The sequence below is a fragment of the Anguilla anguilla genome, chromosome 11 (assembly GCF_013347855.1).
Source record: "Anguilla anguilla isolate fAngAng1 chromosome 11, fAngAng1.pri, whole genome shotgun sequence".
Classification (NCBI taxonomy): domain Eukaryota; kingdom Metazoa; phylum Chordata; class Actinopteri; order Anguilliformes; family Anguillidae; genus Anguilla; species Anguilla anguilla.
In genome coordinates, this window is record NC_049211.1 from 37,943,394 (window position 1) to 37,962,188 (window position 18,795).

At 46.5% G+C, this 18,795-nt stretch overlaps 1 protein-coding gene across 1 annotated transcript in view; it reads right to left on the bottom strand.

The window, feature by feature from the left end:
- LOC118208041 (IQ motif and SEC7 domain-containing protein 1-like) overlaps positions 1–12,955 on the bottom strand; it is a 62,270-nt gene extending 49,315 nt beyond the window's left edge. The window contains exons 1-3 of the mRNA XM_035382303.1: positions 12,458–12,955; positions 10,043–12,131; positions 6,440–6,469 (exon numbers count right to left, since the gene is read on the bottom strand). Coding sequence (XP_035238194.1) covers positions 6,440–6,469; positions 10,043–10,500 — 488 coding nt within the window. The 5' untranslated portion in view covers positions 10,501–12,131; positions 12,458–12,955. The remainder of the gene's footprint in view (positions 1–6,439; positions 6,470–10,042; positions 12,132–12,457) is intronic.
- Between the last annotated feature and the right edge of the window lie 5,840 nt (positions 12,956–18,795).

The window sequence follows — 18,795 nt, forward strand, 5'->3', positions numbered from 1 at the left end:
CAAAAAATAAAAAGACAAAGAGAATGAAATTATATTTTCCATCGGTATCCGCACAGAGAAACATGTCAGGAGTCGTTCTTATTGAAGCAATGCCCTCAGACAGAGCTAAATCAGCACACGACCGATTGGAACATTAACAGTAATACTTACACGCTAATTCCTGTGCAATGTTGCATATTAATAAGGTAACACTGGGTAGCAAATCAGAATCATTATTTGTGAATTGTCCGGTCTTCTATCAGGGATAGATAAAATGATTAATACGCTCATTTGCATTGATAACAGGCTATATAATATTGTGCGCATACAGACGAATATATTGGCTGTACAGGCTAGACAGTGAAGTTGGCAGTGTGAATGGACTGCATTTATATAGCGCTTTCATCCAAAGCGCTTTACAGTTGATGCCTCTTATTCACCAGAGCAGTTAGGAGTTAGGTGTCTTGCTCAGGGACACTTCGACGCGCCCAGGGCGGGGGATCGAACCGGCAACCCTCCGACTGCCAGACAACCGCTCTTCCCTCCTGAGCTATGTCGCCCCCAGATCAGATCTAACAGAGTCCGTATGAGTCCAGTTGGGATAAAACGCTACGCGTACGACTCACCGTGACACACGGGCTACACGTCAGTGTGAACATGCAGCCTACCGTTCAGAATAAACGGAAAGGCTACGTGTCATCGGAAATCACGCGCGAGGAGGAGGGGGTTCTGGGAAGGTTCGGAGGTTCTGAGAGCAGATGCCTACACGCTTATTAAGAGGGATCTATGACTACACCCTCAGAATAATAGGCTCCTGCGGTAATTAGATTACGCGTCCATGAGAGGCACTGCGAGCGTCACCCGTGCTAACTGCGTCTCTGACTGCATCTCCCTCACCATTTTTCTCTCTTTATCATCCACATCAGTACAGCCTTGTTAGATGAACACATTCACTTACACTTGCTCTGTCTTCCTTTCTCTTCAACCCAGTCACACAGACTCCCTCCTGACTTTTACCTTCAGCTTTCTCTCTCTCTCCCTCCCTCCCTCTCTCCCTCCCTCCCTCCCTCCACTTCTTTTTTTAATGCACACCATCGTGCAGCACTCTGAGACTGTAAAATAGAGGTCTTTCGGGAAGAAAATGCATTATTATTATTATTATTATTATTATTATTATCCATCCATTACCAATACCCGCTTATTCCTGGTCTGGGTCGTGGGGGGGGCTGCTGGAGCCTATCCCAGCATGCATTGGGCGAGAGGCAGGAATACACCCTGGACAGGTCACCAATCTAACGCAGGGCATATTATTATTATTTTTTTTTTTTTCTCTTTCCCTGCATCTCTCAGTTCCATGCACAGTAAAATATCCAGTGGGACTGTAATTCAACTCCAACAGCGTACATACGAGTCCAGTCGGGACCACATGTGCTGTACTCTGTAGACCATGTGTGCTCAGTAAGAGTTGATTTAACACTGAACACCGCACTGCGCGGTGTTCAGGTATAAATAGCTGCAGTTGTGAGGGTGCAGCCGTCGTGCTCAGCGCGTGGTGGGGGGCAGAAGCTGTCGCACTTTTTCCACCAGTCCCTCGCTTTCTCTTTCTCTCCGTACACCCACCCGCCATCTTCCCCCTTTTCACACACCCCGCTCCTCCGCCGTCCATAATTGCCCACATCTGATTCTTTTCTCTCTTCCCGTTTAATTCTCTCGCTCTGCTTCATCTCCCTCCCTCGCTCCCTCCCTCTCCTCCTCCCCTCTTCTGCCCTCTCTCCCTCCCTCCCTCCCTCTCTCTCTCGCCCACACTGTCCTTCACATAAGCCCTTGTGATAACTCACGCTGTTCCCACAGCAACCATTCTTTTTCTCAAGTACACTAGAGGGTATGCATGAGAGAGAGTGTGTTTGACTGTGTGTGTGTGTGTGTGTGTCTATGCACGCATGAGAATGCTTGTGTACATGACTGTGAGAGCGTACTGAACATAAAAGTCCGGTATGACATTACAACATAAGCCACAGTAACAGATCAACCTAAACACAACCAAACACACAAACCCACACACCCACGCAGGCATTCAGCCGCACGCAGTCCTGTCTGTATCACTACTGAACAGAGTTCACGGTTCACCTGTAAACTTTCTGAATTCATACAGCTGGAATCTTGTCCCAAACACGAATGACCTCATCTCCAGCTCTGACTCCCTCTGACCTTTGACCTCACTCTCGCCGCGACTCCGGGCGAGATCGCGGTCGGCTCTCGGCTCGCAGGCGCCGGCCGCTTCGCGGTTCCTCGCGGTCGCAAAACCCGGTGACGCTGCAGCGGCGGCGGCGACCTGGCCGCTATTGGCCGGAGAGTTCGGTGATGAAACACCGAGCGAGAGAGCGCGCTCGCACGGCCGGCCGGAGAGAGAGAGAGAGAGAGAGCGGGGGCGGGGGCGGGAGAGCGGGGCGTCTCTGGAAGCCCAGCTCGGGCGGCGCTGCAGCCTCTTTCCCACCCCGGGTCTGCAGACACACTGAAAATCACGTTGCCAGGGGCAACTGTAACAAATGGAGATAGCGGTCGTCATAGTAACAGAAGCATTTGCGGTTTTTAAATAGCCGCGTTTAGCTCAGCCTGGCAGGTTAGCGATCTATTTGCGCTCCGGCTGAACGTTTGCCATCGCCGCGCAGCCAGTGAAATCACTTCACATGTAACGCACACCAGCCAACATGCAGCTCAGCCGCGTGCCGCACGCCATCCGGGTGCATCACGCGTGCGCACCGCACAGGTGAACTGTCTATGAACGTGTATATACCACATATCAGGGTGTATACGCTTCACTTTTACTGGTGTTTACCACATGTCTGCTAGTATCTAAGAACTTAATAACATGGCACTGTTTGATGAAGAACTGCCCTTTCTGTCCAACCTGTCTCATCATTGTACCCGTTGGCCAGACAGAATCCACTGGCAAGCTGATTAAGTGTCATAAGCCTTTTACTCGTCATAACTTTATACCTGGAACCAATTTAGCTACAATTTGGTTTACTTACAATTTGGCACACAGCATATTTTTTTATGTGAACATGTCATATATCGCAGTGTGCTAATCATTTCTCCTGTGGCTTGGCTGATTCAGTAAGATCATTCATCAAAGCACTGTAGATGTCAAACAGAAGAAGGGTGTCCCGATTCAATCCTCTCCTAGAGAGCGGAGCAGATTCAGGACAGAGATGAGGTGCACACCCCCCCACCCCTCCCCACCCCCCACCAACACACTCTCAAAAAGGATGTGTTAATATCCAACACAACTTTTAGTGCTACTACTTCTGTGTTACAAATAGACAATTTATGCATTACAAAGGTTTTTTTTTTAACACAGACTGTGTTGAAAGTAACACACAATGTGTTGTCCTTAACTAGACATAGAAGAGCGTTGAAAAAAAGGATCCGTAACAGTATGTGATTGTCTTTTACACATCTGTTTGGAAAGTGCACTTTCCGTGGCTACTTCAGGTACCTGTCCATCCTGCTGCCGAGCGAAAATCTGACCTCTGACCTCCCTCTAACCTGCGTACGCATTTAATCGTTTTATCTAGATCGTTTTCAAAACCATTTTCTACCCTCAGCTATCACACAACAGCCACCCCCAAGGCCGAGCGAATGGAGCAGATGGGCAAGGGGTTACTAACTGGTACAGCCGTTTTTGAAAAGCTTTTCTATTTCCATGGAAACCAAATGACCATGTTCCCACACCGTGGCAGTCAGTTAAAAACAGTAAGTCAATATTATGTGTTAGTCACTGCGATTACCGTTCACAAAGCGCAAAGGTTTGTCTTACAGTTACACGCACCTAATCGAATTAGATCTCATTTAATCTAATCTGTTCTACTGCACACGCAATCCCAACTAACTAGGTTTGCTGATTAAGGTCAGAAAGTGTTTTGAGGGTAATGCAAAACCAAGGCAAGCACCAATCCATCTATCGATTTTTGATTCCCAAAACGTTGCCAGAATGTGGTAAAGGCCTTTAGTTCAATAGCACTCAAGTTTTGTGATTCAAATTAAGAATTCATTTGAATTGCGGGTGGTCATTCATGTAAATTCTGAAACAAATTTTCCATTTCAATACTTTCGTTTGTAGCATTCTTAAAACGTATGTGGCACATATCCACAGACTTGCGGCGCTATTCTCCTGTGTCCGACGGATCAGTAAAATGTTCTGCGATGGTTTGGAGAAGGTCCTCGTTATAACATTATTGCACAACCGAACGGGAATCGATCCGGAATCAGTCCGACGTTCTGGAAACGTTCTGTCACAGCTGGGAATACAGGGCAGGTTTACAAACGACCGGCACGTCCGATGCCTTTCCTCCTGTGCCTGTTTACACGGCACACCTATTACAGTGTGTTTAAATAAACACGACCGTAATAGAGTCTTATTGAAATTCATGGAAATTATATTTGCTCTGGAGAAAGAAAAGCGCTATATATATATATAACCTGATCCGGAGAGCGGTCGCGTTTGGACAATCATGTGGAAGAGGAAGTGACTTTAATTCACCGGGCCTCGCTAATCTACGGCACATTAAACATGCTATTCATTAAAGTCCCAGGTGCCTGTGTACTGTGAGGAACAAGCAGCCTGGCTCACCGGCGTGCCTTGCCTCCGCTTCCTGTTAATACAATCACATTTAAATTCAGCCAAATGTGCCGCACCAACGATCACGTTCCGTGAAAGTTGCGTGAGGTAATCTGCGAGATCAAATCAAATTAGGCACGATTCCAAAGCCAGAGAATAGAACCGAAACATATGGTCACATCTCCTAGCGTCTGGGTGGGGGGGGCAGAGAATGGACGCGGGATGTGTCACCAGACTTTCAATTTAAAAACCGTTTTCCAGTCGTTATTCTTCTGTGGCCGGCTAACATTAAAGCAGCCATTAACAGAACAATACTGTGCAGCAGCGGCTGTCTGGGACAGAGTAACCCCGAGAACAGCACCGCTCATTCAGTTTTTCGGGCTGGAGGAGGGAAAGCACAGCTTTAGCGCGCACGTTTAAAGGTGAGCGGGTCTCCCCCTTGCCCTTGGCCAGATGTCCCATCGAGCTCCGCTGCTTAGCACAACTCCTCTCCTGTCGCCCGCCACAGCAAAACCCCACCTACCTTTCCCACTAAAATCCGTCTTCCACAGCAAAACCCCATCTTCCCCACTAAAATCCATCTTCCACAGCAAAACCCCACCTTTCCCACTAAAATCCGTCTTCCATAGCAAAACCCCACCTTTCCCACTAAAATCCGCCTGCCACAGCAAAACCCCACCTTTCCCGCTAATCTAGCCACTCACAACACACATCAAAAAATCTGGCCACTCAGAGCAGGTCCAAGCTTTCCTAGTCAGACTGTCTAATGACAACATGCCCAAACTCTCCTGTTCGCAGTATCTCAACCCAGGCACTAGGCAGCAGAGCATAATCTTCCCAGAGCAGTTTGTCTCACTGATGCCCCAACATTTCCTTTCACACAGTAAAATCAAGCATCTGCAAATAGTCAAAACCAAGCAAACTGCATTCAGTGTATCAATTCCACACAGAAAGTAGACATGACTGAGTCACACGTTAAATGAGAGAGCTGGCAACGCGGAGGTGCTGTCCAATCGGGAGTGCTTTAGCACACGGCTCCTCCAATGAGCGCCTTTGTCAGGGCCGTCTCCCGCGGTTCAGCACAAGCGCAGTTTAGGGAGGGTGAGCCCCCGGCTCTCCCACACAGTCTCCCCTCCCCTCTGTCCTCAGAGCCACACACAGGGGGAGCCCAACTGTCCAAAAATCCACCATTAACACGGTAAAAACGCGTCGGGAAATCCACCATTAACATGGTAAAATGCGTTGGGAAATCCACCATTAACATGGTAAAACGCGTTGGGAAATCCACCATTAACATGGTAAAAACGCGTTAGGAAATCCACCATTAACATGGTAAAAACGCGTTGGGAAATCCACCATTAACATGGTAAAAACGCGTTGGGAAATCCACCATTAACATGGTAAAAACGCGTTGGGAAATCCACCATTAACATGGTAAAAACGCGTTAGGAAATCCACCATTAACATGGTAAAAACGCGTTAGGAAACAAAAAAAATAACCGTGAACTCACCCGTAAGCCACACCTATTATTATTTTATTTTATTTTATTTTATTTCTGTTTTAGGGTTAGGTTTAGGGTTGCGATTAGGTCTTTCCATAAACAATGAGGAGAAACGTGTGTTTTAAAACAGATGTGGCCAACAGCTGAGTTCACTGTGTGGTTACAAATCACCATTTAATGGAGATCCAGACCCACTGTGGGATGTAGTGGCTTTCCGCCATCAGAATATGAATGGTGGATTTCCTAACATGTTTTTACCATTTCACTCGTAGATTTTTGGACAATTGGGTGGACAGGGCTAGGGGGAGGTAAGAAATAATACAAAAGGCTTACAGACCTGTCTTTAATGGACGAGTCCCCGTCTGACCTGAGAGAGAGAGAGAGAGAGAGAGAGGAGGAGAGAGGGAGAAAGAGAGAGAGAGGGAGAGAGAGAATTCAGTACATTCTCGACCAACCACTTTCGCACACACAAACGAATGCACTCGCATACAGTGACATACAGGAGACGCGTACACAGAGACGTTCTCGATGAAGGACAGACTGAGTCACAGCTAAACACAGTTGGGTGTGGCCAGCCGTTCATATGAATCACAAAATTTGGCATGGACACAACACACACACATAGACTGCCTGCAAGTAACCAAAAAATGCCCCTGAATAAAGTTCTGGTCTACCCACTACCTCTTAGGTAACTTGGATACTGTAGTAACTGTCAATTCTGGACTGTATGTTCTGCAGTAATTATAGTACCTCATATAAGGACAAGTTTAATTACACTGAGGTCACACTAATTACTCCTACTTACAGTGGAGCACCTCTTCCTCTCTCTCGCTCTCTCTCTCTCCCCAAAAAAGCTGTTAAAATGACTTTATTGGTATTATTTACTGCCATAATACAAGTTGCTTAGGAATTACTAACAATTTGAGGGAAATGAAAGATGGCTGGCTTAGAGACAGGGTTCATAGAAATAATGACAACAAATAATGATTATTAATCTTATAAGAAATAAATAGATCAACGTGAACAATAATTATATTATATTATATTAATAATTAGCTCTGTGCAGTGTCACCTGTAGAACTCCTCTCCTCTTTCAGGAGTTTATTGCATGAGTCTGCCAGTGCTGGGAGAAACTGGGAGCACAGTTTGCTGTTATGGCGAATAAAGCTTCTGCAAGGTCTTTATGGTGTGTGTGTGTGTGTCAGGTATTGCAGCCCTGTCTCAATCTATTGACAACTGTTGTGTGACCGCAGTCTCTGTGGAGCAGTGAACGTGACAGAGTGCCGCTATGGTCCAGCTATGTTCGCTGTGCTCAGTGAGCGCTGGAGAGTTTGTCTCTAATCCGCTGTAATTTGGTGGATTCGAATCGCTCTTGTCGTGTCGCTGTTATCTGGTCCTGAGGATGATTTAAAAGGACCGGGTCATAGAGGACACTCTTCTTTAGGCCCGGACCTTGGCATCGCGGTGCTTTTCCGATTTAAATCATATTCAGGTTTTGAATATGTTATCCGACATCTATATTAATGGTATAAATTTAATGGCAGAAAGATGGAGAAACAAGAATGTTTTCAAACATGTTAATTGTTTAACCCTAGGTGCATATAGTTTGCAGTAAATGCTATATTTTTGCCTCAGGAAATAATAATCTTGGGAAAAATATATAATTCATTGCAAACTACACGCACTTGGTGTTAAACACTGACATGTCTTTTTCATTCATTTCAGCTTGAAATGTTCTTACTTCAGCATGTTTCTGCCATTACATTTTTACCAAAATACAGACAAAGCTTTTTTATAAACTATTTTTTGAAGTTAACTGCCAGGACCTAAGTATGACAGTATTGTTCCAACACAGTGACATTAAAAAAGGCTGTAGACATTCTTAAGCAGCCTTTATTGAATGCACAATGGTAAAACCATTTTAGATTTTAGAATTTCACATTTCTGATGCATTTTGAATTCAGAATCAAGTAAATAAAACCACGGCCTCCAGATTCCTCCATTGATACAAATGTTGAATAGTGTTGGTAGGAACACTGCAGTCCATTCTACACAATGGTGTAATAGCATCTTCACATTTAATAACTGATGTTTTTCAATATTTCCAAACTATTTTATGAACAGAGGCAAGGGAAATAAAGAGTGGAGGAGTGACACTTAACGTTTCCAGTCACAAAATGAGAGGTCTGTTATTGAGTGACTTTGGCAGTACTCAATGTTTTATCTCCCAAATGCGTCTGGACGCTCACACACAGGCTCAACACACACTTGCCACTGTACAGCTCGCTGCATACTATCCAAAACCTAACTCACACGCACTTAATCCTTTCCAAAATCTGCTTTTCATGCTGAAAGCAGACTCACTGCAGTCCTCAGAGCTTTGCAGAAATCATTCAAAGGACAATAAATTGAGCTGCTGCCTCTGATCTCAGTGCAAAGAGATTCTTTTATAATGTAAAAATAAAAAGTGCAGTATTCAACATTACCCCCCCTCCTCCCCAAGATATTTTCTGTCAATTTCCCATCAGTCATTTCCCATGTTTTCATTGCTTAGCTACAGAACCACAGACAAATACAGCGCAGCCTTATTCAGAGCAATACAGCACAGTAATACGTACAGCACACTGTATGTTATCTACGCTATGCAGATAATCTGCCATTCTATGGTACGCTATGCTGTACATTAGAATATACTGAACTCCTGGGGTAGGCGACACTTGTGATTGGTTTCTGCATCATCCTAACTTCTAACTACATAACAGAATTAATGACCAGGCTTTAAGGAACATGCATGATAATGTGATGGAGGCACTCGGTGTTTCACTATAGGGGCCCAGACGCTAAATAATCAATGAAACTGCGCAATCAAGCGCAGATTGAACCAAAACCACATAATCTGTGCCACACCAGGAGCAGGATTACATAATTCCCAGTACTGTATACAGCAGGACTACCCAGCCCTGTTCCTGGAGATCTGCCATCCTACAGGGTTTCATTTTAACCCTAATTTGGCACGCCTGATTATACCAATTAGCAGCTCAACGAGATGGCTAGCTCTAGAATGAGCTGAGCTTTGTTAGGGTTGGAGTGAAACCATACATGATGGTAGATCACCAGGAGCAGGTGTGGGCCGCCCCTGTGTACAGTATAATGGGTAGTGTTATCTGCACTGGGTCTACAGTATAATGGGTAGTGTTATCTGCACTGGGTATACAGTATAATGGGTAGTGTTATCTGCACTGGGTCTACAGTATAATGGGTAGTGTTATCTGCACTGGGTATACAGTATAATGGGTAGTGTTATCTGCATTGGGTCTACAGTATAATGGGTAGTGTTATCTGCACTGGGTCTACAGTATAATGGGTAGTGTTATCTGTGTTGGGTGTACAGTATAATGGGTAGTGTTATCTGCACTGGGTCTACAGTATAATGGGTAGTGTTATCTGCATTGGGTCTACAGTATAATGGGTAGTGTTATCTGCACTGGGTCTACAGTATAATGGGTAGTGTTATCTGTGTTGGGTGTACAGTATAATGGGTAGTGTTATCTGCACTGGGTCTACAGTATAATGGTTAGTGTTATCTGCGCTAGGTCTACAGTATAATGGGTAGTGTTATCTGCACTGGGTCTACAGTATAATGGGTAGTGTTATCTGCACTGGGTCTACAGTATAATGGGTAGTGTTATCTGCACTGGGTCTACAGTATAATGGGTAGTGTTATCTGCATTGGGTGTACAGTATAATGGGTAGTGTTATCTGCACTGGGTCTACAGTATAATGGTTAGTGTTATCTGCGCTAGGTCTACAGTATAATGGGTAGTGTTATCTGCATTGGGTCTACAGTATAATGGGTAGTGTTATCTGCATTGGGTGTACAGTATAATGGGTAGTGTTATCTGTGCTGTGATGGAGAGTGTAGCGCTAGCGTTTGACTCACTGTCTCTGCGACGGCGCGGCGGGCTGGGTGCTCTTTCCGTCGCTCCGGTCCGGCTTCTCCTTCTCCCGGTCGCCCGAGGCCCGGTCCACCCTCTCGGGGGCGGAGCCACAGGACAGGCCGCGGGTGAGCCGGCCGTGGGCCCGCACCTCACGTACGGGCACGGGGGGCGGCGGCAGGGGCGAGGAGCCGGTGTTGGACAGGGGCGCGTGGCCGGGCGCGGAAGGGGTCTGGCTCTGGTTCTGATGGGCGCCGCCGCCGGACTCGGCCCCGTGCGGGTTCCGGTCCAGTCGCAGGTCTTTGTTCTCCTGGCTCAGCCGGTCCAGCTGCACCTCCAGCTCCTCGATGCGCCGCCTCTGCGTCTCCAGCAGCTTCTGCTGGCTCTCGATGATGTTGTTGAGCTCCAGTAGATACTCCACCGCCCGGTTAGGGCTCTCTGGGCTGCCCTGGCCTGCCTCCATGGTCAGGACCCCCCTCTACCCGCTCGCTGCGGCTGGGCGACCCAGGGTGACTGTGGAGCTCCCCCCCCCCCACCAGTACTGAGTGGGGGGGAGAGGGAAGGAGAGGTAGGGCTGGATTGAGCTTAAAGACTCAGTTTCTTTTCGCACTCTATCTGAGAGCTCTGTACAGCCACTGGTAGGTCTGCTTCCTCAAAACACTCTTCCCAGAGTCACCGTCGAATCAGCAGAGACAGTCGCACAGTTCCGGAGGGGTGTTGGGGAGCAGTGGGGGTCCTGCTCTTAGATCCACACCAACAACCAGTGGGGCTGAAACGTGAGATTGGAGGGAGTAGCTAAGCTTTGATGAGAGGGAGGAGCTTAGATTTTATCAGAAGGAGATATATGCTGGGGGGGGGGGGGGGGGGGGGGGGGGGACACGTTATGAGGGTATCTGTGTTTGTGTGTATCTGCGTGTGTGCGTGAGTGTGTGCATGCGTGAGTGTGTGTGTGTGTCTCCGGAGGGTGGGGAGAAATACATCCAGAGATTCCTAAGAGGAAGGAGGGAACGGGACACAGGAAGTATCTACCTCTTCATGTTCTCCTCCGGTGTTCCCAAATACCTTGTTCCGCTAAACCACACACCCTCCATTCTCAGTACCGCAACACTTTCGGCTGATCTTGTGAAAATTTGCAGGGAGAACACACTCATGAATCAAGTGAGACGGAAATGTCAGGCGCGCGCTGCCGTTCCTCCCAGGTGGCGGGGGAACCCACGCTGCCTGACGTCTGTCCCGCAGCGAGAGGAGGAGGAGGGCAGAAGGTGCCTCCAGACTCCAGCGCAACGCTAGCACAAGATTAGCGGACTAGCGCCACCCTTCTCGTGCAGAAAACCACAGAACATCCACACTCCGCTACGCTTGCCCATCGTAACAGAACACCCCATTTCCACAGATCCGATGCCCTACCCCATCTGTCTCTCAAGCCTGCCACACGTTGGTAAGCGGAGCCATCCTCACACCTGCACCCCTTATAATGAAGCTGTATTTTACCCTCCGCTCCTGCAATGCCTCGACAGTCCTTCCCTTCTTCCTCCTCCTCTCTGCTCTTCTCACTTATGCCTGTTTATTCAGAGACGTGCAAACACAGGCTGTCTCCTTCTCTTCGCCACCGTCCTCTCCTCTCTCCCACTCTTTCAGTCTCACGCGCGACAAAAGCCAGAAAACCACGGAGAGATGGACAGCTAATTGCTCTCAGTCTCTCTTTCTCTCGTCTTCTTAAGTCCCACCTGCTATTTTGAGATTACTTTCTCCACGTTAACGGTCAATGTGCCTCCCACAGATGACAAAATCGTTTTAAAATGAATGGCATTTTTTAAATGATTATTATTATTGGCGCATATGGGTTCAGTTCGTATTTTCTGTAGCTCCCTCGGCTGCTCTCGCTGCAGATCAGAAAAAAGACGCGGAAATCCAAACGACAATTACTCATATGTCTTCAAGACGTGTGTAGCCGTCAAGAACAACGTGTAATTTAAAATGTTCCAAAAATCTTCCTTTCCCTGGCGCAGGAATCTTCTCTTTTTTTCGCTTCTCGTTGTCAATGCGGCTCTGTCGCACTGTTCCGCGTGCCCGGGAAACGCAGGCAGGAGCGCTCTGAAATACACGCATTCAAGCAATCCATACCAAATAAATAAATAAATAAATAAATAAACTAGTTAATTAATGAATGCTAAGATAAACAATGAAAATTACTGAAACCAAAAATCACAACCTAATCAACCCTGCAATTCGCATTAGAAGCAAATGGCAAACATATTTTATAGTTTAAACTCTTAACCAAATGTAGCTGGCTGACCAGCTACAACCGCAAAAACATATGCCGGATTTTGCTGCATACAAGAATCTAACGATCGTCCTGAATTAATTCACATTAATTCAATATTTATATATTAAATAGCATTTATTATTAGCATCTTCACCTAATACAGTCCCCGTCTTCAAAATGATTCAGCGAAGCACAAGAGAAAATCAACTGAAGTCAAGCCGGTCCTGGATTCGGTTCGGATTTTGGATTCCCGATCACAAGGCTGATTCCTGAGGTCCACTTCCCACCCCGCCGGTCTCCGAGTGCCGCACCTGCCTCCCCCTCCGCCATACTGCGCCGCAGAGTACTGAATGCGCCTCCGCGAGGCTGGTTCAGCGTCACCGTCCGTACAACTGTAGAGAGGGGGAGCGCTGGTGCAGGTTCAGCTTAGTCCTGTGAGTCAGGGCAGATATGTCTTTTATTTTCTCATCCAATGCTGTGACGTTAAATACTAGAGGGAACTTCAGTGTGACACTATTACGCAATTTAGCCCATGTGTCGGCCATTTTGGATCTAACACCGAAGAGATTTCCTTAGAGAGGGTCATTGAACTGAGCCAGAATGGCCGCAGTCTCTGATACCCCCCAAACTTACAAACGTGCATTAACGCCTCTCTGTCTCTCTATCTCACACACATGCATCCACACACGTACACGTACGTACACACGCTCACACCCACACAGACACGCACGCAGAAACACACGTTTTCTCTCTTTTTCGTGCCGGTATGATTTATTGGCATGGCTTATTAACAGCAAATTACACAATAACAGTTACATTAAATGTGCAACATGATATGGTCATGTAATCTACAGCAACAGTGAAACAATTCTCCAAATTTAAAAAGGCTGAAAAATAAACATATTTTAACAAATCAGTGTTGTGCTCTGTTGCTCATTCATTTTTTGAAACTAAAAGAGGGACACAGTACAGGCCAAAAGTATTAGGCCATCTGTGGTTTATTTGAAAAACTATAGGAAGAGAAGAATTCGATGAATTTATGCACATTTATTGAATAACAAACCAGAGTAAAAATCTTTTTCAATTTATACCTACAAAAACACAAAAAAGATTAATTAACTTAAAAATAATTGTAGCCACAGATTTCTTTCCTCTGGCTTTAATTACAATTAAACAAATTGGTGAACGTCTAAACAATTATCGGGGAGGTGTGGGTGGGAGGGAGGTTGAGGGCTTGTTAAATTGACTGAAATGTTAATCTATCTTAGGTTTTTTCAAAACCATTAGTAGCCTAATACATTGGCCGGTAGTGTAAGTAAAATAGGCACTAAAGTTGCAAGAAATATGACAAAAAAGAAGCAGTTAGGCTTAGATGTGCGGGGCCAAGAAACATAGTGTGGCAAGGTTATTCAGCAAACACATTGCAAAGAAGCTTAAGATTTCCAGAAGCGGTGTTCAGTACACAACTCAGAAGGGTCCAATCGATGGGCAGTAATGATGAGCAGTAATGTTATCAGGAGAAGACCAGGAAGAAGTAGGATTACATCAGAGGCAGAAGACAACTATCATGTGGTGTCCAGCAAAAGAAACCACTGCAGGAGAAACTCAGCACAACTAGAAAGAAACCTGTTCCCCTGACTACAGTGAAAGGGTATCTGTGATCTGTTGAGTTTAAAACGATGTGTATCTGTGGTTGTGTGGCAGTGCTCGGTTTGTGAAAGAGATGTGTATATGTTGTGTGTGTGTGTGTGCGTGTGTATACAGTGCTGTGAAAAGCATTTGCCCCATCCTGATTTCCTCTATTATTGCATATTTGATGGTTTCAGATCTTTAGACAAATCCAATATTAGACAGAGGGAAACTGAGTAACCACAAAACACATTTAAAAAATTATTATTTAATTAATTTAATGAAAGAACTTATCAAACACGCATATCACCCATGTGAAAAAATAATTACCCCCCCTCAGTTACTCAATCAATTAATTAATTTAATTTAATTGATAATTAGATTCAGCTGATTGAACACAGCCAGGCTTGATTGCAGCCAGCCCTGTTGAATCTAAACCTCACTCATATTGAACTATACCATCAGAGTGAAGTAGTCACCACAAAGTTTCTACAAGCGAGGGAATTCCAGAAGAGATGAGAAAGAAGTTGTTGAAATATACTGAAATATACATATCTGCTGCAACAGCCTCCACTCTTCTGGGAAGGCTTTCCACTAGATTTTGGAAAATGGCTGCGGGGATTCATTTACATTGGCACAAGAGCATTAGTGAGGTTGGGCACTGATGTTGGGTGATAAGGCCTGGCTCGCTGTCGGCATTCCAGTTCATCCCAAAGGTGTTTGATACGGTTGAGGTCAGAGCTCTGTACAGGCCAGTTAAGTTCTTCCACACCAAACCATTTCTTTATGGACCTTGCTTTGTGCACGGGGGCACTGTCATGCTGAAACAGGAAAAAACCTTCCCATTGCCACAAAGTTGCAAGCACACAATTCTCTAGAATGTGATTGTATGCGGTAGCATTAAGATTTTCTTTCACTTGAACTAAGGGGCCTAGCCCAAACCACGAATAACCTTCTCCAATAAACTTTACAGTTGGCAGTATGCATTTGGGCAGGTAGCGTTCTCCTGGCATTCGCCAACCCGGATTCGTCAGTTAGCCTGCCAGATAGTGAAGCGTGATTCATCGATCCGGAGAATGCGATCCCCCTGCCCCAGAGTCCAATGGAAGTGTGCTTTACACCAATCCAGCCGACGCTTGGCATTGTGCATGGTGATCTTAGGTTAGCATACAACTGCTTCGCTATGAAAACCCATTTTATGAAGCTCTTGACGAACAGTTCTTGTGCTGACGTTGTTTCCAGAGGTAGTTTGAAACTCTGTTGAGTGTTGTAACCGAGGACAGATGATTTTTACACGCTAAATGCTTCAGCACTCGGCGGTCCCGTCCTGTGAGCTTGTGTGGCCCACCACTTTGTGGCTGAGCTGTTGTTGCTCCTTGACGTTTCCACTTCACAATAACAGCACTTACAGGTGACCTGGGCAGATCTAGCAGGGCAGAAATTTGGCAAACTGACTTGTTGGAAAGGTGACATCCTACGACAGTGCCACGTTGAAAGTCACTCAGTTCTTAAATACGACCCGTTCTACTGCCAATGTTTGCCTATGGAGATTGCATGACTGTATGCTTGATGTTATGCACCTGTTAGCAGTGGGTGTGGCTGAAACAGCCAAAACCACAAATTAGATGGGGTGTCCACATACTTTTATAAATGTAGCGTACATACACACACACTGAAAAAACAGTATATACAGCATATACACAGACACACACACACACACATATATATATATATATTATTTTATGCATTGTGGAGCCTTTTTGTGGTGCGTTTTAAATTTCTTCTCAGAAAATACACAAATAGAAAATTCACCCTCTCTCTTTAAGTGAGGCCCCTTCCCCCCATCCCCGCCCCCTCTTCGTGTCTGCCCCCCCTCACACACACAGAATGTCGCAGGTGGGCGGGCAGTAGACTGCTGTCAGGCTGCTCCCAGTCCTCCAAGGCTGTGTCCCATGATTCATGCGGCTCGTGTGGGAGAAGCAGGAATCAGCGCGTAATTCTTCTACTAATTGCAGGCTTTTTGTTTAACATTGAAAAGGGAATCCTGCAATGCAGCTGTACCCTGCAGTGCTAATGCCAGCGCTATGCTCTGCTCTGCACAACGCCGACAAAAGCCCTACACACTGTTTGCACACCGCACTGCACAATGCTAATATTGGTATGAATGCTGCTGATACACACGTGATTGGGCTGTTAGGACTGTGTGCTGTCCCTCCCTCACCCCCACACTCACTCAGCAGCTAGGCTGCAAACAGGAGAGAATGCCCTCTCAGCACGGTGGCTAATTACCCTTGTCCGTAATTACAATACTGATAGCAGAACACAGATGTGGTGAGTGGTCTATACTGCACTGCCCTGCTGAAGCTGAAGCTGCAGACGGTCTGCACTGCCCTGCTGAAGCTGCAGGCCGTCTGCACTGCCCTGCTGAAGCTGAAGCTGCAGACTGTCTGCACTGCTCTGCTGAAGCTGAAGCTGCAGACTGCCTGCACTGCCCTGCTGAAGGTGCAGACTGTCTGCACTGCCCTGCTGAAGCTAAAGGCTGTCTGCACTGCCCTGCTGAAGCTAAAGGCTGTCTGCATTGCCCTGCTGAAGCTGAAGCTGCAGGCTGTCTGCACTGCCCTGCTGAAGCTAAAGGCTGTCTGCACAGCCCTGCTGAAGCTGCAGATTGTCTGCATTGCCCTGCTGAAGCTGAAGCTGCAGACTGTCTGCACTGCCCTGCTTAAGCTGAAGCTGCAGGCTGTCTGCACTGCCCTGCTGAAGCTGCAGGCTGTCTGCACTGCCCTGCTGAAGCTGAAGCTGAAGCTGCAGGCTGTCTGCACTGCCCTGCTGAAGCTGCAGGCTGTCTACTCTGCCCTGCTGACGCTGAAGCTGCAGGCTGTCTGCACTGCCCTGCTGAAGCTGCAGGCTGTCTGCTCTGCCCTGCTGAAGCTGAAGCTGCAGGCTGTCTGCACTGCCCTGCTGAAGCTGCAGGCTATCTGCACTGCCCTGCTGAAGCTGCAGGCTGTCTGCACTGCCCAGCTTGATTATCCCATCAGTTTTCTTTTATGAGCGGTGTGCTGTAAAATAAGTGATGCAGCCTGCTGTGGTACAGGACACAGCTGTGAGGCTGTGTGTGCATGCAGGACTGTGTGTGTACGCATGTGTGCATGTGCACAAATATGTGTGCATGTATGACTGTGTGTGTGCATGTGCACGTATATGTGTGCATGTAGGACTGTGTGTGTACGCATGTGTGCATGTGCACGTATATGTGTGCATGTATTACTGTGTGTGTGCATGTGCACGTATATGTGTTCATGTGTGACTGTGTGTGTACGCATGTGTGCATGTGCACGTATATGTGTGCATGTATGGCTGTGTGTGTACGCATGTGTGCATGTACACATGTGTGCATGTATGACTGTGTGTGTATGCATGTGTGCATGTGCAGGAATATATGTGCATGTATGACTGTCTGTGTGTAGGCATGTGTACATGTGCACGTATATGTGTGCATGTATGACTGTGTGCGTACGCATGTGCATTTGTGTTGGAATGAGTGATGTGTGTGTGTGTGTCCCCATGTCTGTGTGTGTGTGTGTGTGTGTGTGTGTGTGTGTGTGTGTGCGTGCCCATGTCTGTGTGTGTGTGTGTGTGCCCATGTCTGTGTGTGTGTGTGTGTGTGTGCATGCCCATGTCTGTGTGTGTGTGTGTGTGTGTGTGTGTGCGTGCGCGTGCCCATGTCTGTGTGTGTGTGTGTGTGTATGTGCTGGGGTGAGCAGTGTCAGCTGGGTATTTGTGTTCCTGTGATTCAGTCCCTCCCACATGATTCCTCTTTCTTTATTTTTGCAGCAGAGAAAAGGAGTGTCCTGTTTGTCCTCTCTCTCTCTATCCCTCTGCAATTCATGTGCGGAATGCTAAAATAGTGGAATTCTATCACTGTTCGTGCACACACACACTGCAACACCACACACACACACACACACACTGCAACCACACAAACACATACACACACATACACACACAGACACACACACTGCAACCACACACGCAAAGGCACACAAAAAACAGTAACTCAAACATATGCATTCACAGTAGCATTTGGTTAGCAGTGCCGATTTAAACAGTGGGTGGCATCGTCACCTCACAGCAGGAAGGTCTTGGGTTCAAATCCCAGTCAAGGCCTTTTCTGTGTGGACTTTGCATGTTCTCCCTGCTCCTGCATGGGTTTCCCCTGGGTACTCCAGTTTCCTTCCACAATCCAAAGACATGCAGGTTAGATCTCTTGGGGGAAGATAAGGGAGGGGTGGGGGGGGCATTCACTGGGTGTTGTTGCAAATGAGCATGCTCACTCAATCAACCTACCCTGTATAAGTAAATGGTAATTAAAAATAGATAGATGAATAAAATCATTAGATTCAGAAGCAATACACCTGCATCACTTCAGTATATCCCCAGCTATATGAGTGGATGCAGTGTAAATGCAGTGTAAGAGTTGGGTAAGTCACTCAGGATAAGAGTGTGTGCTAAAAGCCTGTGGTGATGAGTTACACAGTCTCAGCGTTCCCCGTGTCATGTGTTAACTCACGGCACCGTGCGCTGGGATACCTTATATGGCGACGGTCAAACCTAATGAAACCCCCATCTTGTGTCATCACCTTCATCAGCATCACCATTGTCAACACGATCATTATGGTTTTAATTGGTCCTCAGTAGGTTTGCTCATTTAATTAGTCTTGATGAGTTCATAATTCTTTCATCCTGTAATGCCCAGAGGCTAGTTATTATCCTGTTAGAAGACCAGAGGGAAGTGAGGTAAGACAGTGCTACGATTTTTAAAAGATGTTTTTTATATTTTGGGATCAAAGTAGAGATGCAGCTGGA